The 25070-nt window shown below is 48.6% G+C and overlaps 1 protein-coding gene across 3 annotated transcripts; it reads right to left on the bottom strand.

The window, feature by feature from the left end:
• Positions 1–4179: 4179 nt before the first annotated feature.
• Positions 4180–23728, bottom strand: RNH1 (ribonuclease/angiogenin inhibitor 1). Of its 3 annotated transcripts, none has more exons than XM_074841665.1 (10): positions 23673–23728; positions 20186–20291; positions 13291–13461; positions 11362–11532; positions 10117–10287; positions 8753–8923; positions 8098–8268; positions 6989–7159; positions 5379–5549; positions 4180–4952 (listed from the first exon to the last, which is right to left on the bottom strand). In XM_074841665.1, exons 2-10 carry the CDS (start codon positions 20269–20271, stop codon positions 4865–4867), a joined length of 1371 nt encoding a protein of 456 aa, XP_074697766.1. In that variant the 5' UTR covers positions 20272–20291; positions 23673–23728; the 3' UTR covers positions 4180–4864. The 3 variants fall into 3 exon arrangements, with proteins under 3 accessions (XP_074697766.1, XP_074697767.1, XP_074697768.1); XM_074841666.1 differs by lacking the exon at positions 23673–23728 and adding an exon at positions 21805–21846; XM_074841667.1 differs by lacking the exon at positions 23673–23728 and adding an exon at positions 21785–21804.
• Between the last annotated feature and the right edge of the window lie 1342 nt (positions 23729–25070).

The following is a 25070-nucleotide window of genomic DNA, read 5'->3' as shown; positions in this document are numbered from 1 at the left end:
AGTTGGCCTCAGCCCATCGCTCCAGCCTGGCCAGGTCTCTCTGCAGAGCCTCCCGACCCTCGAGCAGATCAACACTCCCACCCAACTTGATGTCGTCTGCAAACAAAAAGCGTAAGCATGTTGTAAAGAAGTAAGTTAGGCTGGGAAGTGCTGGCTTTGCAGGATAGTCTGGGTCTGTGCGCTGTCCTGATGACACGCTGTGGTTCTTGGGATGTGCTGATTACCCAGGTAGGAAGCAGCACAGGAGGATTTGCATGAGGTTCTTGTAGGGTGCATGTGCAAACAACAGCTGTGCTGGTGCTTTATTTCCCTCTGTGGATATTATGGGCTGCTGTATGCCAGCCTGACGGCAGGGCAGCCTGTTTTAGGACTTTTTTTTGAGTGTCTGCTCTGAAACATCTTCAAAGCCTTGGGGAATGGCCAACAATTCACCTCTACCACTGCATACCTGCCTTTAATTGCAAACAAGACAGGCTGTGACACAATATTGGCCAGTTAAAGTTTCCATCCCGCCAGCTACGCAGTCCTGAAGCCCATGTGCCACCAATTTGCCCTCTAGCTTGGAAAGGCTTCTCATCCGTGCAGGCATCTGACCCGGCATGTTCCTTCCGCCTGCCAGGGGCTGCGTTTCCTCCCTTGGTGGATGCAGCTGGCTTTAGCTGAGAGGCAAGACTAACCTCACATATTTATAAAGCTGTCAATCTGTAAGTCCTTGCCAACCTGGGAACGCATCTGACTGGCTAGTGTTTATGGTTTGGGTGCCAGGCGAGTGGGAGAAGGGAGGAAGGAGGGGGGCTGTGATGCTGTGCCCCAGGAGGAGAAACACAAGATGTCCGTGGTTTTGCAGCTGTGAGCAGGGAAGTGGGTAAAGTAAGTCAAAACTCTTCTTGCCTTATGGGGAGAGGGACTTTCCCCCTTGTTTTTTTCAGGGTTTTTTTTTGTCAGTGTGTGTTTTCCTCATTGGTAAAAGAGGTGAAACAAAAAGGGGGTGATGGGGAGAAAGGGGTGACTGATGAACTAAGCACACAGGAAGAAATATGTTGGCAATGATAATGAAAAATCATAATTTTTCTGTGCAAAAGGGCAGTTCAGGCAAGAAGTAACTCCCTTTCAGACTATTTTAGTAGAGGATTGGGAGTGACTCAGACAGCAAGCACTGTTTTCGAAGGGGGGGAGCTGTGGTGAACTCTTCAAACGCAGTTGGCTTGATTTCCCCTTTCAGATTCAACTGGAGCACTGAAATTCCTGTTATTTGGAGCTGGTGCCTGGGGCCTTGCTGTACTGGAACTCCCTCCCAAAAAGCCCAGGCAGCGAGAGAGCAGTCAGGGATGCCAGGGCAGCCGTGACACGATGCTCTACAAAAGCAAGTAGCAGGTTTAGTTGGGGTCTAACCTGTTTGCGAGGCCAGTAATGTTTGCTTAACTGCTTCTGGCAAGGTTAACTGGAACGCTGTGACCTCCCTGCTCAAGATCATACGCTGTGATGAGTGAAAAATTAAGTTTATTGCAGAATCCTAAACTACTAGCAGAAACCTGAAGTTTTAACACACTCGAAACCACTGTTGCTCTTACTGAGATCTAAAATACAAACTTGCTTGCTCTCTGGATTTCTCTCCTATTTGATCTCAAGGGACATGTTTTTTAAGCTTCTAGTACTTGCTTAAAACTGAAAGTCATGTCTGGATTTCTTAACCATCTATTTTGGCTGCATAATTTTATCTTTAAGCTTCATTATACTAGGTGAAACTCAACCCTTGCTAGTAGAAAGTCAGTATTTGCCAACCACTGGTACAGCAGGTCCAACCATTTGCCCTGAGAACCAGGATGTGACTGTGACATCCCAGGAGCTGCTGAGTGTTGCAGCTGTGAACTTGGTATGAGCAGGGCTTTGACTGACAGCCTGATATCTAGTCCACATGAAAGGCTTGTGACTCAATTACTGCCTACTCCTTTTAGCTTAAAAGGGTGAAGACCCACATGTCTAAAATGCAGGAGCAAATTTCTCTTTCTCAAGTTGACAGTTGTGACAAGGTTTGTCAGGGAAGTGAGTTGAACTAATAGATGGATAAAAACAGGTAAGTTTTAAGGAATACAAATCCTTGCTTGAGTCTTATGAGCACAAGTGTCTGTTGCCACAGTGGTTTGCTCCTGGATCCCAGGGTTTGTATCTGGTTTTTAGAGCCGACACAAGACTTCACGTTGGCTTAAAGCACAGCACATGGGCTGAGCCCACAGGTTTCTCCCTGTCCTGGGCAGACCTGAAAAGCTCTGCCTGGCTGGCCTGGCCCGAGATGTTCATTGAGATGGCAAAATATGGCTCATGTGGTTTTTTCTTGCTGAAGCTGGTAACTGGACAAGAGGCATGTGCTGCAGAGACCTTTCCAAACCCTGTCTGAGTTTTTGCAGGGAATGCAAAACCACTCCTGGAACCAAGGCAGCCATGGGGTTTATCTCCAGGTAGGAGCACACCGTCAGAGGCCTGCAGTGGGGCCATGGTGTTATAACCCACCTTGTTATCCCAGAAGAAGGGTTCTGTCACCGGGTGTGCAAGCCAACACACACAGGGTCAAGGTATTTCTTTTATTTCGTGTGTGCGCAGAGATGAGCACTAGGAGGTAATTCCACAAAGCTAACACATCACACAGAACTTCCATCTATTTATACACTTCAGACTACATGAATACACATTAACTGTAGTGACCACTGGTTAGCTGCTTATCACTTTGTCCCTCATTGCTTAGTTATATTTAAATTAGCCTCGCTTGCTATGTAAATTAGCATGCATGCTCCTTACAGGCATGGGGGGCAAGTCCTTCTGGTCTCGCATTGAGCCAGTGGTCACCATCTCCCCCTGCCACCTTTACCTTTCCCCCAGTTACCACCAATTTTCACCAACTTCATGCTTCTCTGGCAATTACTCAGCTTTCAGCGCCTTCTGGGCAGGATGTTCCCTTTTTATCCATCTTTTAGTTTCTCTTCAAGGGTATAGTGGTCGGTAAGGTCTGCATCATTTATACAACAGACCCAATGTTTAGTGGTCCTCCTTGGAAGATTTAAATGCACTGTATCTAATTCTAACTTGAATAGTGTCACTACAACCTAGGCACTTATTCAAACATACAGTTTTACCCAGGTAACAGTCCTGTGTAAAACAGCGAGCAGCCCAGGAGCCCCTCCACTTCCCTCTCAGACATCCTCTGCTATCCACCACACCAGCTGCTCTCAGAAATCCACTTCTAATATTTGCTCAAGTTTTTGCATGCTGTCTTTACACCCAGCCAGATGCCTGATTTTTGTGGCTCCCCTACATGTGCTCTTGCCCCTCTCCAGCCCTATCTTCTCACCCAGCTTGAAATGAGCCCAAGAACATCAAGTCCAGCAGAGACCATGAATGTGACAAGCCTACTGAAGAGCCCCTCAGGATGGGTAGGTTTCTAAACACAAGAACTGCTTCTGCCCTCAACGGAGACCAAATTGATCTTGAAGCAGAAAGGAGTGGTTTTTTAGCATTTTGGGCAGCCTCAAGAGAGACATCTGTTGAGGAAAAAACAAATCCTATCCTTCACACCTGCCTGAAGACACAAGTAAACTTCTTGGGCACTACCTGAGATTTGTTAAGGCTACTGCAGAAACTATGCTTAGGTCAAAGCTTTCCTTGAGTCAAAGAAAAGCCAGTTACAGCCTCTGTGGGATAAACATGGAGCATCACAAGCCAAAGCCTGGAGGACACCTTTAATTTGGGTGCCCAGGCAGGATTTGCAAGTGAACAAAACATCAATCGACTGCTTGGTGAGATGCTGGGGAAAGGGATTTCTTCAGCACTCCTCCTGCCCAGGCACCCCAGGGCAATGCGAGGTTTGTCTCCTACATTCTTAAAGCTACATTTGTTCTCCTGTGTTTTAGGTGTGCAACAGCTGCATTTTTCCTTGGAACAAGGTGTAATAAAACTCTGACTGGGCAAGAAAGCCCAGTAAGTGTCCCCTGAAATCAGGGGAATATCTTCAAGGCTTGCTGTCCACCTAAGATCTTCTCCTGACATGCTTCAGCTAGGAACTTACCAAAAGCAAACATGTAAAACAAGGTATTAGTAATATTGTAGTTCAGAAGTGATGGCTTGGTCTTAAAGGAGAAAAATACAGATATATATTATTTTTCTTTTTATAAGTAGAAAAATGAAGCATTTAATTATTTGCAAACAGACTTTAATAAAGTTTCTGTAGAACCACTCTTGCCAGAGCAAACATATCAAACTGTTTAATCACTTCCCATACTAACAGAAATGCACACAGCATCTTGTTTGCAGGAAAATCACTTTTCAAGGGACACCAATTTTGAAATTAGGCAGCTGAACAGCTGCTCATTTCTTTCTTCTCTAGTGCCTTGGTCACCACTGCTTTTCCAAGTACTCTTCTAGGGGAGAGCTCCATTTTAGATTAAAAAACATTTGTTTTTTTCCCCGAGAGCCTTCCCCAGAGACCTGGCAAAAGCACCACCTAGTAATAATACAGCAGGTAGTTCTCCTCCTGCCTTTGGAAAGCTCTCTTTAAAGCCTGACTAATGCGTTAGAAGGGATTATAGGATTAAAGAGCTCCTAAAGGGTAGAGACCCACTTCTAGATGCCCAGTAATTATTTATTTCAAGGATAGTAATGCTGCAGTGAAAATGTAGAGTGCTTTCAAAGCCTCAGAGTTAGTACATCCAGAGATGCACAGAAGGTTGATCAGCTCCCCGGACACCCACTCAGGGAATCCACAAACATTTTTGGTACAAGCAAATTCTCTATTAAGTTAATCAACTTTATGTATGAAAAAGTTCAGATTAAGAAGAGGATGTTGCTTTGACGTTGCTCTGCAGGCAGTCACCACTCATGAAATGATCTTCACTTCAGGTTTGGACTCTTCCAGGGCTCTCATTTCCTCATGCACTTCAGAACTCCAGTAAATGTCGTACAAACTACACCCAAACAAAAAGGCAAGCTGGTTTAGTGAGCATCCTCCCGTTAAGGAAAGAGAAAGACACACAAACGGACGGTATGGAAAGATCATGTAACAGGAAGGGCCCAGTCCAGGTTCGACAGTCTGGCCCAACAGCCAGAAACACACCTTACAACACGGGACCCTATTACTCCCTCCCCAGCATCACCTTCTCCTTGTTCTTGGGCCCTATGGACCAAAGCAGTTCAAGACACTGTGGTCACATCATTTGGAAGAGACAAGGAGTGTTTTGCAACATGCAGATGGCATTTGAACCCCCCTGGGTCACCAGTTGCCCTCAGGTGCAGTTCCCAGAGAGCCAGTGCTTGTGCCCCCCCACCTCCAGCTCGCTGGAGCTCACCACCTGCCAGGGGGGAATGAAAGCAGGATCGCAAACATCTCTCACATTAAATGCTGCACGTAGCAGCTGGGATTCCTCACAGCTTCACAGAGCTTCCTGACGCCTTCATCATTCAGAGGGTTGTAGCTCAGGTCCAGCTCGGTGAGGGACTGCTTGGTAGTCATGATGGTGGCGAAGGTGGCACAGGAGGCTGCTGTGAGGTCGCAGTTGCCCAGACTGCAGGGAGAGGAGGGAGAGGCCAGTGCAGTGAGCGATGGCTCCAGAGACCAGCCCACCAGCCCACCCTTGGGCAGCAGGCACAGACATCCCCAGCACGGACCAGAGACCCCTGTTAGGCTGGCATCTCTGAGACAACAGCAGGGGCTGGTCCGGGGTCTGTCCTCGGAGGCAGTTGTCCTCGTGGTGACTGCTGAACACCTAAAAGTCCTCCCTAAAGCTTAACGGTGTGTGGCTACAAGGGGAAAAGGAACCCTAAGAAGACGTTCCCTATTTCAACATCATGCATAACTTCGGTTTAAACTGATCATAAATGATTTGTTGCACAATAAAATAGATTAGGCAGAAGCTCTGCAAGTGATGCTTGGTCTCCTACTGCTTATAATAGGATGACTATGGGGCAGATCTTCAAAGCGTCTATGAGTTTGGAAATACAAATCCCTTTAGCTCTGTAAGTCTAAGTTTATTACTTGAGACTTGCAAGTACCTCTCTAAAAAGGATAACTGAGGCCTCTCAGCTGAGCGCCAAGTAGCTTTAACTGGTCAGCAATGAGATCTTTCTGGGCAGACTTCAAAGTCTTGCTGCTGTCTCCCATGACCCATCTGCTCAACTCACTCACTGGGAGTCTCAGACATCAGAGCACAGCTCACAGCTCCAGCTTTCTCAAAAGGCATGGAGGAGACAAGCGCAGTGCCCTGAGCATCACGCAGGCCACAGGAGGAGACAAGCACAGTGCCCTGAGCATCACGCAGGCCACAGCCACACCACTCTAGAGCTTGGTGCTCGCCTGGGAAGGGAACAGGCAGATGGAGGAGGTGAGTCCCACCACTGGGCTGGAGGTGATGCTCCAGCTGGGCTTCTACTGGTGAGGCTGGACAGGCACTGGTGTTGGCACCCACAGAGACTGTGGAAAACAGGAGGCAACTGGGGAATTCAGGCAGGCTTTGCACTGCAACTGGCAGGCACAAGAATTGACACACCAGACCTGGACCAGCAGCTCCTCCATCTCAGTGTTCCACCTGAGAGAGGCCCGTGGGCAAGTTCAGGGAAGGGCATGGGAAGCTCTACAGTGAGTGGCTCGCAGAACAAAGCAAGATGCCCCTAGCCTCCCCACACTTTGCTTTAGATCCTGAAGGTGCAGTGCCCCATGAACTTTCAGTTCTGCACTTGGGAGAGCACCTGTGGATGGCCAGGAACGCACCATCACATGGGGGACAGCCTGTACCTGCAAGAGACCATGAGTGACAGGATACATGGAAACACTTGTGGCTTCCATTTACTTGCAAGTGAACTAGTTAAACATCAGTTTGTGATGTGAATTGTTTCATGTGAGCAAACAAATACCATGCTACCATCTATTGCTACCTTCCTTTCTCTGCACGCCGCTCTTGGAAGGGTAACCCAGCAAGGGAAAAGAACTTCTGAGGGTGCACCTTACCATAGGAACTGGAGGTTGCAGTTGGGGTGCAGCAGCCCTTCACAGATGAGTTCAGCACCTGCATCTCCCAACTTGTTCTCGCCCATGTACAGTATTTTCAAGTGCTTGTTCATGCTGAGAGCAGAGCTGATGGCCTTGCAGCAAGCAGTCGTGAGCCCGCACTCCCTAACCCTGCAAAGCAAAAGTGACACAAGATCTAGATGGGGGATCTAGAGAGTATCAGGCACCGTTCATGTCTTCACATTTGCTTCACAGGAGCCCAGACAGTGGGAACGGAGGAACCAAAGCCTTCCCACAGTCACTGTACTCCTCTCAACCCCCCATCTCCTCGATTCCTTCTAAGCAGCACCTCTCCAACACTTTATATTTGGGATGTCTGTCTTGGAGCGTGCACCCAGGAAAGGCACCTGTCCATAAAGCACAGGAACGATCAGAGCCAAAACGTGCTGCTCTCAGTCACTCCCAGCTCCACCGTGCGCTCCTGAGGCACCTCATCAGCTCCCAGGCCACCAGGGCAGGGGAGAACCCAGCTGGGGGCAGGAGCTGAACTCGCAATGTAGGAAAGCTCAAGTGCTGCTTGTTCAAGTGCTATGTGAAAGAACAATTTTTCCTCTCCTAGCCATGCGGTACCAGACCATCCCACCCTAAAAGGTCATGTTGTCAGCAGAGAGGACGTTGAGAACGGTTTATGTCGTTAAAGCCTTCTTTGGGCTTATCAATGAGAGAGCTTGGATCCAGTGGAGAACCCGAGATATCTGATCACAGCACTCATTTTGCTATTACATGAGGCCTTTCAAACTTCAAAAGTCTCTTAGCTGCCATTTGTTGCACGATAAAATATATTAGGCAGAAGCTCTGCAAGTGATGCTTGGTCTCCTATTGCTTAGGATAGGATGACTATGGGGCAGATCTTCAAAGTTTCTATGAGTTTAGAAATACAAATCCCTTTAGCTCTGTAAGTCTAAATCCTTTAGGTAACAACTGGCACGAGTTGTTCATGGAATCACCACAACTGAGGCTCTATCTGGTGGGCATTACTTCACCTACATCCTTCTTCAGTGAGGTCTCCAAAGAAGGCAGGGGGTATGTAAAGCTTGACAGCAGCTCACCATAGCTCCTGGAGTTTACATCTGGGATCCTTGAGGGCCTCACACAGCATTTCCATCCCTGAGTCTCTCAGGTTATTGTCTTGCAGACTGATCTCTTTGAGGGTCTCTTTTGTACTGATGAGTCTGGAGAGATCTTTACAGCTAGCACTTGTGAGATCACAGTCCCATAGCCTTCAGGGAAGAACAAAATATTATTTTCCCCCAAGAATAACTTAGATTAAAAAACAGAGTCCTATTTTAGTATTCTGAATTTATGGTTACATCATCTCATTTTCTTCTATCCTTTACAAAATCCCTTCATGCATCATAAAACACAGCTTTCTCCTTACTTTCCATCCATTGAACCAAAAGCTTTGTTTGTAACACAAAAAAGAAATACGAACATGCAACTCTAGTAGACAGATAACTCAACAGGAAGCCAAGACAAATTTCCATTTCCCATCTCCCCAGAATTTGATCCAAGCGATTTCAGTGCGGTCCTGCTCATCCATGGTGTCCTCCACCCAGTTTTGAGAAGTAACTAATTGCAGTAGAGACACTCTTCATTCACTAGAGGGTGTAACTGAGAAACTTGCTGCTTAGGAACAAACCAGCAGCACCAGTAGACAGCTCAGAGGCTACAAGAGGGAATTAAGTAACCTCTGCCTACCCTTACCATAGCTTCTGGATTTTGCAGTTAGGATGCATCAGTCCTTGGCACAACAAAGCCATACCGGAGTCCCCGATCTTGTTATCCCCCACGGAAAGATCTACCAGTGATGACTTGTTACTGAGAAGCGCGCTGATCTCTCGACAGCTATCGCTGGTTATGCCACAGTTCTCCAGGCTGCAGAAAAAAAGCACAGTTGGAGTTGCTGCTCCAGACCTGCTGTGTTAGATACACCCCAACACCACCACTTCAGACTGAGAAGGGTCTATGGGCTGGCTCCTTGCTGCAAACCAATGCAGCTCAGCTGTGCACTGCTAGACCCTGCAAGGCTCTGAGATGATACAGGTATCCTAGGTGGGCTCTGGCTGAAGCAACACACAGAATCATCTCGGTTGGAAAGGACCTTGAAGATCATCTAGTCCAACCGTTAACCCAGCACTGACAGATCCCAACTACACCAGATCCCTCAGGGCTGGGTCAACCCGCCTCTTGAACACTCCACCACCTCCCTGGGCAGCCCATTCCAATGCCTAACAACTCGTTCTGTAAAGAAATGCTTCCTAATATCCAGTCTAAACCTTCCCTGGTGCAACTTGAGGCCATTCCCTCTTGTCCTATCACTCATTACTTGGTTAAAGAGACTCATCCCCCCTCTCTGCACCCTCCTTTCAGGGAGTTGTAGAGGGCCATGAGGTCTCCCCTCAGCCTCCACACCGCTCCTGCGCTCCACGAGGCCGCAAGGCTCTTCTGCTCTGACCCACCCATTCACACCCATTAATGCAAGGATCATTTTTGCCAAACTCCCCCTTTACATCAACTGTTCCTTTTAAGAGGAGCTTTTGGCTGTATCACACACTGAGCCCCTGGCAGCCAACCCCTGCTGAAGCACAGCAGGGGCAAGATGAAAATGAATCATGCTTCTCCCTAAAACTCCAGCAGGGACTTTACCCAAGATATGAGGCCAAATCCAGCATCTCTGTTTTGAAGCCAAAAAAGGATTTGAATAAATATACTCAGCTGGATGGTAATTCAGGGGTAAGAACTGGAGCCACTGAGGGCGACTGCTCCCCTGCTCTGAGATAGTGGCGATCAGTCACACCTTATAATGGCAGGTTTAACCTGGGGCACATGCTCACACTGCACCAACAGGCAAAAGAGTGAGCTCAGAATCACATGCTAAAGGAAAGGTCAAAAAAACCCAAAACTGAAAACCCCAGGCGTTCGCTTGCAGTTTCCAGTTACAGAAATCTGAGCCAGCAAAAATTCTGGCCTAAATTTCAAGTATTCCTGACAATAATTTTTCCTGTCTTATGGATGGCATGACTAGCAGCAGGACTAGCTGCAGTTAGAGATGACCAGCTCTTCCTTACTGTAGTAACTCTAGGTTGCAGCTCGCCTCCACCAGTCCCCGGCACAGCTGCTTCACAGCTGTATCTCCCAGCGTGTTGTTACTCAGCTGGAGTTCCTTCAGGGTGGGCTTGCTTTGCAGAGCAGGACTGAGAGCTTCCACAGTATCAGCTGTGAGTTCGCAATACTCCAGCCTGAGAGAAGAAAAGAAGTCCAGGGGAAAAACAACAGTCTTCATCACATCCCCCGACCCACAAGACATCAGATGGGCAAAGTGTGTTAGCCGGGGCAGAAAACATGCCAATGTGAGTTGAGACCAAGCAACATATGAAAACAAAGATAACTGTAATTTTTTAACAGCATCTCCCTGCTCATTTCAGGAAGCATTAATTCTCAAAGTGGACCCCAGGGGACTAGCAAGACTAATTACCCACCCCATTTTTACACTAGTCCTCCATTAAACTAATGCACAGGCTGCCTTGGAACACACAACTGAATTTTGCATTGCAACACATCACACAGCCTCACCACTGAGCCTCCCTGCGAGGAGCTGGGGGCTGCCAATAGACCCAGGTCCTGCTCAGCCATAAAACAAGGACCAAGTGCAGCAGAATCGGACCTTCCCTGTGTGTCTGATAGGTTCTGTACCACAGAATCACAGAATCATCTGGGTTGGAAAAGACCTTGAAGATCCTCCAGACCAACCATGAACCTCACACTGACCGCTCCCAACTCCACCAGATCCCTCAGCGCTGGGTCAACCCGACTCTTCAACCCCTCCAGGGATGGGGACTCCCCCCCTGCCCTGGGCAGCCCATTCCAACGCCCAACAACCCCTTCTGCAAAGAAATCCTTCCTAAGAGCCAGTCTGACCCTGCCCTGGCGCAGCTTGAGGCCATTCCCTCTTGTCCTGCCGCTGGTTCCTTGGCTCAAGAGACTCATCCCCCCTCTCGGCACCCTCCTTTCAGGGAGTTGTAGAGGGCCATGAGGTCTCCCCTCAGCCTCCTCTTCTCCAGACTAAACCCCCCCAGTTCCCTCAGCCACTCCTCGTATTAACTGTATTAACAGCCATCACTACCAGGAGGGCTAAACAAAGCCTATGGGAAGACATCCAGCTCTTACAAACCCACAACACCTACCAGCACGGATGAGCATGACACAATTTCAGATAAAACAGGAAGAAATCCACATCTGGCAACAAAACTCCTGCTTGTCTCACAGGAAAGATGAGCATGACCCATCTGATGACCAAAAAAGTGACTACTTACTGCAGTTTCTGCAGCTTACAGTTGGGGTTCATCATGCCTTGACACAGCACCTTCAGTCCAGCAGTTCCCAGTTTGTTACCACCTATGTGCAGATCTGTCAGGGATGGCTGTGCACTGAGGACAGAGCAGAGAGTCTCGCAGCTGGCACTCGTCAGATTGCAGTTTTGCAGCCTGAAGGAGAGAGGCAAGTGGGGTGAGGGAAATGCGCCCCCCCTCCGAATTTTGGAGGCTCTTCTCAGAGAGGTGCATCTGCTGAGGTTGGAACTTGGAAAGGACACCGCGGCACTGACAGTGCATAACCCTCTAGGACATGGTACGTCCAGGTTAGTACTGCTATTTTACAGGTGTGCCAAAATAATTTATCAGCTAGTATTATACCTGTAGCACAAACAGTAGCTCCCACGCTTCCTTCAGCGTAATTGTTTGTATAGCCCCTCTAGCAGAAGAATCCACCCTACATTAAGCAGCACTACAACTGCTTTATAGAAGTGTTTTAATCATCATGAGGCTTATCCCAGAGAGAAAGCAATGGCATCTTATGATTTCTTGTCCCCTCTGGATATGTGATCCAGAGCAGCCAAAAGTAAAAATCTTATCCAACTTGGCTTAAATACGTGGATATCATTTAGAAGTTTAATGGTATACTACAAGAAGGATCTGTGAGGCTGATCCTTCAGCACTCAGTCTGGGAGAAGTAGCATTTGAACCATGCTGGTATTGGTATGGTGTGTTTAGAGTTACTGGACAAGACTTTCTGGCAACGCAGAGGTATTGTGCATGGTGGTACTAAATTTGACTTGGGTTTGGTTGTTCTTTTATTCCCTAAGTCACCTTACTAGAATGCCAAAATGGACAATTATGTTTCTATACAACTGAAACAGCCTAATCCAAGCTGGAGAAGTTTGAGGCTTAGGACAAACTCTCTGAAAAATTACTTGCATTAGGCTTCCACTATTGAGTATCACAGTTATTCCTCGAAGGCCCAGCAGAGAGTTGCAGTTTGATTAGCTTCACAGTCAACTTTCCCTCTATTTGTGAATCCTCACTGCAGGGGACACAGGGACTCTGAGGCGGGCATATCTGATCTAAAAGGCAAATGATTTTTACAAGGCAGTGTCATGAAGATCCTAGACCCACCTCAGGAGCTGGAGGACTCTGGTACCCCGCAGAAGAGATGCTGGACAGAGAAGGCAGCATGTCTTTGAGGGTCACTGAAAGAGCAGGGGCAGCAGCCACTGGCTTTGACTAAATCTTCCGGAACCATGGTTGCTGGGGGACGCCCACTAATGCTATAATGAGGTGTCAGTGCCTCTGCCAAACATGCTGTGTTGAACCAAGCTGGCCCTGCCCAACTGAGAAGCCAAGGCTGGAGGCAGAGCCAGTCTGGTAGGGTGCAGAAAGACTGACAGCTCTTGAAATGCCAAGGCTCAGGAGAACACCCTTTTGCTTGGTTCCTAAAGAAGGGAGTGGGCAAACCAGACCAGACAGTAAACGCTGTGCTTCCAACTGGCAGAAGAGCCCTCTGAAAAATTCATTTGTGAAAACGTCAGGTTTGTGCTAATGAGTGGGGCCTTCTGTGGTGGTCCTTTTGTTTAAACCGCCTAAACAGATAATCCAGCTGACTAAGCCAGGGGAAGATCTGCTACCTCTTCTAAAGAAAGTCTCCAGAAAGCCTTTGCTTGGCTGGGAAAACTCTGCCTGTCCTCCCCTCAGTGCTGGAAGACAAAGGAAGACAGACTGAAGATCTGGAGTCTTTCAATAAATACACCACTTAGATAAAAACTTCTGGGGTTTTCCAACCATCTGACCTAGGTAATTACTGAGATACATCGGCATGGCTCTTACTACCATCACATACTAGTTTGTCTCATGACTTCACCTGCAGCAGACTGCAAACATGTTAGAGCAAGACAATCGGCGAGGCTTTACCATAACGTCTGTAGGCTACAGCTTGGCATCAGCAACCCTTTACACAGGCATTCGATGCCTGCATCTCCCAGTTCGTTGTTGTTCAGCTTCAGCTCCGTGAGGGACGGATTCGTACTGATGACGGAGCAGAGATCCTCACAGTTACTCCTGGAGAGATTGCAGTCATCGAGCCTGAAAGAGAAGAGAAGGAGTGCTTTAGTTCTCAGGGTTGCTCTGTTCTCCCTTGTTGGAGTATTCGCTGTGAAAGCAAAGCGGGCGATTTACTCCTCTGCGGTCCCTGGGACACCTCCATAAGCATGTGCATGGCCTGTTGGGCGACACATGGTCCAAACCAAGACGTGCTTTCTCTGCAGCAGCAGAGGGGCTGGATGGCAGTTCCCCAAGCCACGGACCTCCTCCGTGCTGCGCAGCACAGGGCACATGACTCACGTCATCCCCTGCTTGGCAGGGCTTCAGCTGGAGGATGCACCTTCATTTAAAGAAGATAAACTGCCTGGTGTCTGAAGCCACGTCAACCAGAGGCCATTTACAGGCTGTCAGACTGGTTCTGCACCGAGACTAGCCAAGCTGGGTCTTCAGCCAGCCTCACAGACATCCATCAGCAGTTTGGTCTTGTGTAGGTGGCAGAATAGCAAGTAGTATCACCAGCTACTTACAAAACCATGGTATTAATCCAGACCCTGGCTTTTCAGGAGAATGGGTCCATGATAATTGGTAGGAATGGGAAGCAGTTGAATGATGCAAAGGGTTTGACCAAGGATACAACAGATAAAGGTATAATTTGTAAAATGCTAGGGACACGTTTAAAAGTGGCATACCAGGAAAGGAAAGAAACAAATAGTAAGATGAAAGATATGCAAGATGAAATAGAGGGACGTAAAGCTACTGAAATATTACTATCTTTAAGATTAGAACAACTGCAAAAACAACCTCAGGAAGCTCATTTAAAAGCACAGAAGTTAGGAGAACGTGTTGAAATGATGCTAATGTAAGTTCCAAACCCTCCCAACATAGTTCAAATCAGAAAACTAGTAATAACCCCTGAAGATTGGGATGATTCAAATAAAAAGAGCTCAGATGAAGATAACCCCCTGCACCTGCCTGAGCCTCTCCAATACACCACTAGACCAATTATAAAACCAGAAGAAACTACCAGACCACAGGGTGGAGCAGGAGATCACACTAGAAAAACAATCCCATTCGATCCAATTCAAATGGCCAATTTACACCAATGTTAAGGTTGTAAGCCCTGAGAAACTGAAACAGAGTATTTGTGGCGTGTGTGCTTATCTGGATGGGACAGAATGTTATTAAATGGGGATGAATCAAACGGATATTAGGGACCAGGTGTCTTTTTAAACGCTTGCCCTGACCCCCTGGAAGATTCGCATTCAGCAATGAGTGGAGTGGCATATTGGGCTGGAGGAACAGATGAGCTAGAGAGAGGAGAACCGTCTATCCTACCCATAAAATCCCTACATGAACCTTCAGTTGCACTGACAAAGGCTGCCTGTATACAGGCCACGCATGAACGTGCTCCACATGACGTTCCAATCTCAACCGTCACAGACTTGGCCGTTAATTAGAGGAGCCCCAGCAGTGCTGACACCTTACCTCACTGCAAAGCAAAAGGAACACCCTCAAGATGTGAAACTGTACCAATATACCTAGATGACATTCTAATTGGAGGAACTTCCCCCGAGAGGGTGGGGGAAGCGACAGCAGCAGTACAACAAGCTCTACACAAAGCAGAAATTGAGATCCCATGCCAGAAATGTCAAGGACCAGGTAAAGAAGTAAAATTTTCAGGGACCTGATGGATTGCAGGTAGTACAGCAATTCCACCGGACACCCTAAGGAAAACAGAATCTAGAAAAGAATTACAACAGCTCATGGGTACTTTAGGGTACTGGAGGAAGCATGCACCTGGATTTTCTATCATTGCTCATCCACTGTATTCACTTTTATGACAGGTAAGACTGTGGAAATGGGACCTGGAATATGAAGAGGCAGTCAAAACCTTAATACATATCAATGTAAGTCAAAACCTTAAAGACATATTAATCCCTGGGGCCAAGTCACCCTGCGATCCTATTACAACAGAATGGGGTATGGCAATCTACTTCAAACTGGCCCTGACAGACCAAAGAGACCTTTGTTATTCAACTACATTTAAAGAAACAGAACAAAGATACTCCAAATGGGAAAAGGGACTTTTGTCTTTAGCCCGAGCAGTTAAACAAGTTGAGAAAATACACAGAGACAACCTGTTCAGACTAAAGAGCCATTTCATTTGCTAGAAACGGTCCTAAAAGGAACCACCCCCTCAGAGAGAATTGCACAAAAAGCCACCACCAGGCAATGATGTGCCTACCTGGTGGGAGTAGCAGATGAAATGCAACCAACTGAAGGTCCAACAAAAATTTCCAAATTACAAATGCCTATAAACACCGACCCACCAGCACTAAACCAGCCATTTAAACCTTCACCAATTCTAGATGCACCTCCCCTCACTGAGAGAACACCAGCTGAGGGCATTCGGTTTACTGACACCACAGGAAAAAGAATAAATGGTAAATGGCAATATAAGTCTGCTGCATTAGAAATCAGCACTAGCAAACAAGTAATAGAAGAAGGTGAAGGTAGTGCACAAGTAGGAGAATTAAGGGCAGTTGGTTCAGCAGCACAAAATGGAGCAAAAGTTATCTCTGTCAATCCTATGCCATATGGGCAGGTGCCACACAATGGCTCTGTCAATGGGAAGCTCTAAATTGGGAAGTAAATAGATCCCCAGCCTGGAGAACCAAGGATTGGCAACCACTGCTGAGCATAGCCAGAAAAACACCCTTCAAGATGGGATGGTCAAAACCTCACACCAAAGACAATACGCCAGCCACAAACTGGAACCAACGAATAGATGAATTAGCCAGAATTAAGGAAATTAAATAAGGAGATACATCAGATACTGAATGGTACCGACTAGGGGAACGGTTACATTAAAAATTAGGACACACAGGCTGAGAAGCACTTTATTTTGCAGCCCAAAGCTGAGGTTGGCCTCTAAACACGTGAAATCATCCTTACAGAATGCCCCTAATGTAAACTGAAATTGCAAACATCACCCTGCTAAAGCACCACCTCTAACATCAGTGAAAGGAAAAGTTTATGGTCTACGTGGCAATTGATTATATCGGGCCACTCAAACCCTCTGCGGGATATCAATACATCCTCACAGGAGTGGGAAGAGTCTCTGGCTTGCTTATGGCAACTAAGTGCCAAAAGGCCAATGGATATCACCTTGGTTCTCAAGTATACCTACCCCTGATGTCATCCAAAGTGATAACGACCTGCACGCACTTCTCATGTAAAGAGGTGCAAGTGTGGGCAAAGCAGGAAGAAAGTCAATGGGTATTTCATGCCCCCGTTATCCTCAAGCAAATGGGCTGGTGGAAAGGGCTAATGGCCTGTTGCAAAAGAGCCTTAAGCCACGTGAGGCCCTGTGGGACACTTGGTATGGGCCCACTGGAAGCCCTATAATGGAGCATTCTTTGCAAAAACCGAGCTTAGCACTCCACCTTCTGGGAAAAGGGAACATCCACCAACATTACAGCCAGGAGAAACGGTAACGGTCGATCTACCATCCATGGGTACTGTACCAATGAGTCTAACTAAACCTGGTGGCACACTTGCCTGGGAGGCTACCAACAGCAGTGGTGCAAAACACAAAATTAGCGCATGGTGGACTTTTCCTTTTTTCTAATGGGGTAACCTGTCTGGAAAACCCCACCAAGCCCAGTCTATTTCACCTTTTTGTCTTTCAGCTTACTTCAAAATTAAAATAAGAAACATCATCCTACTGCTGTTGAAGATTTTGATAATAGTTGCTTCCCAACCTGTCTCAACTTGATCATCAAATCAAGGAATCAGCCACAATTGTGTTAATACAGATAAGCCACCCATTTTCTTATTAACAGATAATATCATAAATGCGACCTGTCAAACACAACTACCTGTTACTGAAGGCTGTGCATGTAGTACGATTATTTACAAGAACTCTTACACACCATACAGAAAATGCTGTAACATGAATCGCTGTTCAATACACGACATAGTGAAGGGACATTCTGAAGTTAAAATATCTATATGCAACACTCCAGAGAGACGAAACAGAGTATTAGGAACAGTATCTCTCAAAATCACTAAACCTATCACAACTACATCAGTGACTACTTTGAACACTCCCCCAGTTTTACTAAGGAGTCTTACTGAGAAAACCCCAGAACGGCCACGGTCTCAAGCTCATATTCGTTATACCAGAACCACGGGAACACTCTCTGGTAAGGGAAATCTGAATCTTTCCACTGTGGCCATGAACAAAAATAAAGCATACCTAGAAAATGAGTGGAGCTGGTATGAAGATGAAGCTTACGCAAAGTTTCCCTACTTTGGCCAACAGTAGGGGAAGAAATTAAAATATGGCCCCGAATGACCAACGGGTCCATCTATGAAAAGGTGTATGAGATTTCTGTGTACAGCCTTACATCAAACCCAACAGCAGACTGGGATACACCACTTTGTACCACCAAAAGATGGTCCTACTGACTCTTGTTATACTCTATTTGTTATTGAACATCGCTCCATATATCGAAGTTTGGAAGATGACAAAACAAGTTATGCTATTACAAGAACCTCTCTGCATATATAATGTTTTCTAATCCCATTTGGAGAAATAACATATATGCTTCTTTAATAGTTATAGAGGTTAACCTAACATAAATCTTCACTCAAATTACAAATAAATGCGGCATTTACAGGCACAGAGGCAAGAGGTGACCACACCACCACTCTGTGGAAAAGACAGATTGACTTTGGTCATGGGGTGGAACGTGGTGACGAGCACCCTGGGCCACGGGGCCATGTCAGGACCAGCCAACATTCTGTTCTTGTGGTTATAGGTGCAGGGAGTTGGGACAATCTGGTACTTTCTTGTCCTGGTTACAAGTCGGGATGATCAGGCACTTCCTAACTGTACCTGAAACTCCTGCTGCCTGGATTGTAGCCTGCTCTTGAAGGCACCAGCATTACATAACAAGAATTGTGGCCAAAATGGAAAAATTGACCAAAGTCAATCATCTCACAATACTATAAATAACAACCTTAAGTGAGATTCTCTGAGCTCTCCAGGAGGGCAACAGGCTGTGACCCAGTACCTCCCCCTGAGCTGGAACGCCTCTCAGGGTAGATTTCACAAGGATTTTGAAGAGTAGACTTTTGCAAGGACTTCCAAGCTTGTCTGCTGATAGATGCTGACGAAGAAGAAGGGTTCAAAGAGCATCTGCTGACAAACACTGATGAAGGAGAGTAGCGAGTCATTCACTACAATTAGATTTTGCAAGGTTTCAAAGATCATTTGGTACCAATAATTTACTACCATTTACAAAGAGAGAAAAATCTTGAACTAGGTTAACCTCTGTATCTCTGTGTGTGTGTGTAATTTGATTTAGGAAACTTGGTCACAAATCTCGTGTGAACCTTGCCATTTTTGAATCTTTAACTAAGTCTCTGTGTTGATTATAGCAAATTTTATTAAATCACTTATAATTGGCTGATGATTAAGGATTGTTAAAAATCATACAACCTAATCTTGTTATTTACTGCAACAGTGCTAACAAATCTTAAATTGCTGCTACCTCAAAGTTGTGTAGGATCCATAATCATTCATTTCATGCCAGTGAGTCACACGGGTCTGCACCGTATCTCTCCGGCACACCTCTCAGTACACAAACTGTGAGTTTGCAGTGTGGCAGTACCTTCTCCCACTGGGCATCAGCATTCTTCTAGTTGTTGCTAAATTGATGGGGGTTGCGGGGAACTGAATTGGAAGGAGAGCTAAGGAAAGGATTGGGAGCCCAGGACAGGCAGGGAGGTATAGAGGGAAGTAGAAAAGACATGGGGCAAAAGGAAGGTGTCATGAAGAACCCTACAGCCCCAGGCACAACCACAAGTTGCCTGGTTCACTTCTTCTTAAATAACACTATGAAAACTGAGGCTGTAGCAGACTTGTTCCCTCCCTCTGGCAGAAAGACTTGGCTCTCAATGGGGATTAACAATCCCTCCTGCAGCTCTCATCCGCTGCCTTGAGCAGCCTGGCCTCTGCCCAAGAGACAACCATCCCACTGCCTTCTGCCCCCCAAGGCAAAACTTGGGAAGTTAAAGTCAGGCCCATGAAGCTTGCCAGCAAAAAGCTCCTTTGCAAAACAAAAGCAAGTCACCTTCAACCTGCCTGAAGTCCTCCAAGCCATTGCTGGCTTGAGGTGGCCCATCCTCTCCAGCCCAGGCAAGACGAGTGCGGGAGCAGCTCTTCTGAACCCTGTCCTACAGCTTACACTGCAGGAGGTGGTTCCCTCACACTGGCTGGCTCAACACACAAGGCAGGTACTTCTGAAGGCCAAGTGAATAATTAAAAGCTAATGGCATGTGGCTTGTGCGTGACTATTAAGTAACATTTACTTGACAGCATCTCATCTGCAGCCCAGAGAGTGTGCGACCTAATGAGCACAGAGATGTCTTCCCTCTCTTGAGGGAGAACGACAGAATTACCAAAACGGTGGTCAGAGGTTTAGATAACCACATTACCTAGCTGAGTTCCATGGCCACCACAGAGCAAGGGCAGCATTACCTCATACCAAAGGATGCTTATCTGTAGTTGAAAAAACTTTGCAAGAGGGTGGGGTTTTTTTCCCCCCCTTTAAATCAACTTTCTGGATAAAAATTGTTAGGATCATTCTTGTTACTTTGCACTTTCTAAGTCACAGGTCAACAGTTCTGCAGCTGAAAAACACAGGAGAGAAACACAATTCTTACTTAGGAAAGATGATACACAATTAGTTACTACCTGATGGTTTTGCAGGATTTCATTGTGGACAGAAGTTCAGCCCATCTAGATGGGCTTATCTCCTCACACTGGATGTCAAGATCCATTTTGACAGTTGAAAAAAGATCTGAAAATTAAAAAAAAAAAAAAGAAACTTTTAACTTCATTCACTGAGAAGCAACAATCCTCTTCAACCCCACCAGCTCTCAGCCATGAGTTACACTGTCCAAAGGGAACACCAGCCTGCTGCAAGCACCGGGGACTCGGCAAGGCCCTCCTCCAAGAGGCAAAAAGCACATGGATCCTGGGGAGATACGGCAACAGCTTGTTATCTGAAGGCTGCTTGTGTGAGCAGAAGATGTTCCCCTTCCCCCTCCAAGGGAGCTTAACCAGAAGGAGCTTTTTAGAGACGCTGGTGCCACTCTATTGCACTACGGAGCCACACGGCTGCTGAGTGTTACCAGTGTGGCACACCTGGGTGGTTGGGGGACCTCGAGCTATACTTAAAATCAGAATATTTTTGAGAGAATGAGGGTGAATGAGGAAATGAGCATGAAAACTGCCTGGGCTCTGATTAAAGATCCGGCTGGCCACGCGTCTGTATGCAAAAGGTGGAACCTAGGCGGATGGGAGCAGCGTTCCTCCACGATTTGATAAGCAAGCTTTCAAATGTCACTCTGCTCGGGCAAGTCCAAGTACAGAGAAGCTTTTAAGCAGGATTTTTTTTTTGCTCTGCAGCTGAACTGCATCTCTGAACCGATGTAAACACGGCACCCTGCAGAGCCGCTCCGGATAAACATGCACAAAAGTATGCCAAGGCTAAACTCTAGGCTGAGTCTACCAAGGCTTGGTATTAAAGACAGCACTCCAGTAGGTGACAAAACGCAGTCTTGGTGTCTTGGCTTTGCTCACATGACTCAGACTACAGCGTACTTGTAAAAAAAATTAATAATCTCCTGAGCTATCACATTGGAATGTGAACAGGAAAAAAAAAAGCCACCAGGGGTTACTGTTACAGTTCCTCCCTGTCACCCCCCACCTCGGTCACCTCCTGCGACCGTAAAACTAAGGCTGTCCCAAACTCACCGTGTCCGAGCACACACCGGGCTTCATCCCCCCCCCCCCCCCGGGGTACAGGGAGCGCCCCGCGGGCCGCGCCGGGAGGGAGGTGCCGAGTTTATTCTCCTAAACCCCAGGGAGGGGGCCGGGTGGGGGCGATCCCGGAGCTGGGGTGTCCTTCCCCCCCCCCCCCCCCAGCCAGGCACCCGGGGGAGTCACGGCCCGCGGCCCCACGGCCGGAATCACGCGGCGTTAAAAAGCAGCGCCGACCCCCCCAGCGCAAAGGGAACCTCGGCCGGAATCTCTCAGGCGCCTCCCGAGCTCGCTCCCGGAGTTTTCTCCCTGGTTCACCTCCCTCAGATCAAAGAAGGGGCTCCCCTCTCCCCCCCCCCCCGCCCCCGCACTCCGCGCTCCGGGGTCCCCGCACGCCCCAGCACGGCTCGGCCCGACCCCCCGGGCGGCCCCGCCGCCGCTCCCTGCCCGCTCCCCCCGCTGCAGGCAGCTGCCCGCCGCTGCCCCGCGCCCCCCCGCGCCCCCTGCCCGCGCCTGGGCCGCAGGTACCGCTGGACACCGGCCCTCACCCGAGGCCCCGCTCCGGCCCCGCCGCCGCTCCGCCCGCCCGCGCAGCCGCCGCCGCCAACGGATCCGCCCCGGCCCGGCCCCTCCCCGCGAGGCGGGATCTGTCCCATTGCTCCCTCTTCCTCCCCCTTTTTTCCCTTTCTTCCCTCTTTTTCTCTCCCCTTTCCTTCCTCTTTTCCCTCCCTCCCGCCCCCTTCCCTTTGTTTCCTGCCCTCTCTGCCACTTTTCCCTCGCTTTCCCCCTTCTTACCTTTCCCTTTCTTCCTTTTTTCCTGACTTCTCCCTGCTTCCCTCTTCCCCCTCACTTTTCCTCCCTTCTTTTCCCTCTCTTTTTCCTCCCTCCTTTCCCTCTCCCCCTTCTTCACCTGTTTCCTCCATATCCTCTTCCTTCCGTCTTTTTCTGTTTTCCTCACTTCCATCATTTTCCTCTTTTCACCTTCTCACCTTCTTCTCTTTTTCCTGTGCTTTCCCCACTTCCCTCTTTTTCCTCCCTTCTTTTCTACTATTTTCCCTCTATTTTCTCCTTCCTCCTCTTCCCCCTTTCTCCCCTCTTTTTCTTTCCTTCCTCCCCTCTTCCTCCCTTCCTTTCTTCTTTCTCCTGTGCTCTCCCCACTCCCCTCTTTTCCTCTCCCTCTCCTCCTTCCTTCTTTCCCATCCCCTCTTTTGTTCCTTTTCCACCATTCTGCCCTCCTTTTTTCCCCTTTCCCTCCTCTTTCCCTATTTCTTCACTCTTTTTCATCTTCTCCACCACTTCCCTCTTTTCCTCCTCTTTTTCCTCCCTTTCTCTTTTCCCCCCTCCCCTGTTGCCTCTTTTTCCCATCCACTCCTGTCTCCCCCCCAGAGTGGGAGCACTGGGATACACAAGAAACAAGACAGGAGAGGGGAAAATCCCTGTAGCGAGGGGATGCGCAGGGGATGGGAGGATCAAACATGAAATGGGAAGGTCCCACCCAGGCTGGGAGGGCCCCGTGCTGGGACCCAGAGCACCATCCGATGCACGCAGGGGAGAGGCAACATGGCCTCTTGGCCAGGGGAGACAGGACCCCCTCTTGTCCTTCCCCAGGGAGGTTGGAACTGGGAACTGTTTGAACTGGGAACAACAACAAACACACCCATTCCTCAGTGGTCTCCCAGTTTGCCAGCTGGCTGTGTAGGGGGGCCAGCATGGAGGGCCTCTATGTCCCCCCTCTCCATCCCTTTCACCAGGCCGATCTATGACGCATCTCTCGTATTCTGTCTCCCTCATTAGTGCAACACGTTGACGAGCAGATGAGCTGCGCCTCGTCGGCACAAAGGCCTCTCCTCTAAGCTGTCTGAAATGAAGCCACGAGAGCAATGGAGGACGGGTGCCTCGGAGTTTTGCTGCTGCGATGACTGTCGCGGTCCCTGGGCTTTCCCCGACACCAGCACCCAGCGGCTTGCCCGCACACCCCTCCCACGGCAGGAGCAAGGGTGCCAGCGCCTGGCCGGGGCTGGAAAGCATTCGTCATCGCTCAGCTCGCTTCCTCCTCCGGCTGCTGGCTACTCCCTGTCTCCCTATTGTTTCCCTGTACTTTTAGCCCCAGTAAAAGCTCGTTCAGACTTTCACAAGACAGAGCAAAGAAAGGCTTTGAAGTGCCGAGAGCTTTTTCGGCAACATACTGAGTTGCCTCCCTTCCTTCCCCCCAAAATCTTAGCATCTCCCCCCATTTCTTCTTCCTACAAACACCCCACCCCCTGGCTCACACAACAGTTCAAGTAAGCACAACCAGCCATTATCTACAAAGCAGCCTCTGTAGTGAATGGCTTTAAAATCGCTACGTGCTCCTCCCCAGTAAGCAGAAGGAAAAGTTTAGGGAGTTTAAGAACCCGGTTTTGCTGCTGATACGTACCTCGCTCTTCTCGGCGTTCTGCGGGGAGCGAGGAGGGCAGAGCTGACGCCTTCCTGCTGCCGTTACTACGCAACCTCTGCTGTTGTACACATGGTGCCTGCTAGAGGGAGAAAAATAGTTTTGGGTTGTGATGGCTTTTTTCCTCCCAGGGCAGCTCTTCAGGGGCTCGCAGAGCCGCGCTCTGTACACGGTCGTACTTGGCTTAGCGACGATAAAAACATCCCACAAAACCTGGTGGTGATAGAGGTGGCTTTAACTTCTTACCCCTGATCATGCAGCCACTTGCCAGGGTTTAGCCCAGAGCAAGGGAGCAGTTGCCATCGAAGGATCCATCCGAATATGAGGCCACCACAGTGTTAAAGTGCGGATAGAGATGCTGGAGTTTGCAAATAGTTTCTCCATTGCTCAGGCAAACCCTGTCTGGCCTGGATGAGGCGTGATGCTGGGCACATTACTGCCTCTCTGCCACCTCCACTGGGGGTTAACCCCCCCGGCAGGGGCCAGGGCATGGGCAGCCCCCTGCTCCTGTGCAACCTGGGTGCTCACACAGCCTGGAAGGGTGCCCTGGGAACAGCCCCGGGCGTGCCTCCCTAAAACTGCCTCTCAGCAGCAAGCAGGGCCCCTGCTGTACACCTCCTCCTCCCAAAATTCCCCTCCCCGAGGATTACCCTGCCATTGCTCAAGCTGCATCGCACGCTAATTGCAGGTTGAAGTAATTCACTTTCTCCCTCCATCCTCAATGGCATGAAGATTAATTAATGTTTCAATAGACTGCAAATGAGCCAGAGGCAGAAGGCCAGCTTCGTTTTTCGCTCCCGCGGCTGCTGATGGCAGAGGAGGTGGGAAGCGCAGCGTCTGTGCACTCCAGCAGGAGCACTAGGGGTTTTCCCCCCACTTGCCTTTATTATCCTTCTTCTGGAGGAGATGGGAACCGACCACCAGAAGAGCTCAAAGAGCTAAAACCCACCTTCCTCTGTGCCCAGAAGAGAGCTGAATGCCAGAGGGTGCACCTCTTCCCCATTCCCTCCCAGGAAAGACAGGGTCGTCCACACAAAGGGGTTGCTGGAACAGTCCTTCTGCCCCTGGGTCTGAACCCCAGCCGTGAGCTTGCGGATGGCACGAGCTTCTGGCTTTGGTGCTTGCCAGGACGCTGCCAGGCAGGCGGATGGGTGGGGTGTTGTGGCCAGTGGAGGATGTCTCTGCCCTTCTTGCTTAGCCTGATGCTCTCAGGAAGACCACCAGTGTTAGGAAGTAAGTGAATGCTGGAAAGAGGCTGCGTCATCCCCTGGTCCACCAGGTAATTTGAAATCAGATGCCTGTCACTCAGCCCAACAGCAAAGGTGTCATTTCCTTCCTCGCCACTGCTGGCACCGTGCTGCTGCTCTCAGTTCCTGCTCT

The sequence above is a fragment of the Strix aluco genome, chromosome 16 (assembly GCF_031877795.1).
Source record: "Strix aluco isolate bStrAlu1 chromosome 16, bStrAlu1.hap1, whole genome shotgun sequence".
Classification (NCBI taxonomy): Eukaryota; Metazoa; Chordata; class Aves; order Strigiformes; family Strigidae; genus Strix; species Strix aluco.
This window is presented reverse-complemented; position numbering and strand designations above follow the sequence as displayed.

Bases quoted from the DNA above. Each gene is read 5' to 3' on its own strand.
- RNH1 (XM_074841665.1), bottom strand. From the start codon at position 20,271: ATGGATCTTGACATCCAGTGTGAGGAGATAAGCCCATCTAGATGGGCT. The intron at 11,533-13,290 runs GTAAAGCCTCGC...TCTCTCCTTCAG, and splicing joins TGTAGCCTACAGACGTTATG to GCTGCAAAACTGCAATCTGA. The intron at 10,288-11,361 runs GTAAGTAGTCAC...TTCTTCTCTCAG, and splicing joins TGTAAGCTGCAGAAACTGCA to GCTGGAGTATTGCGAACTCA.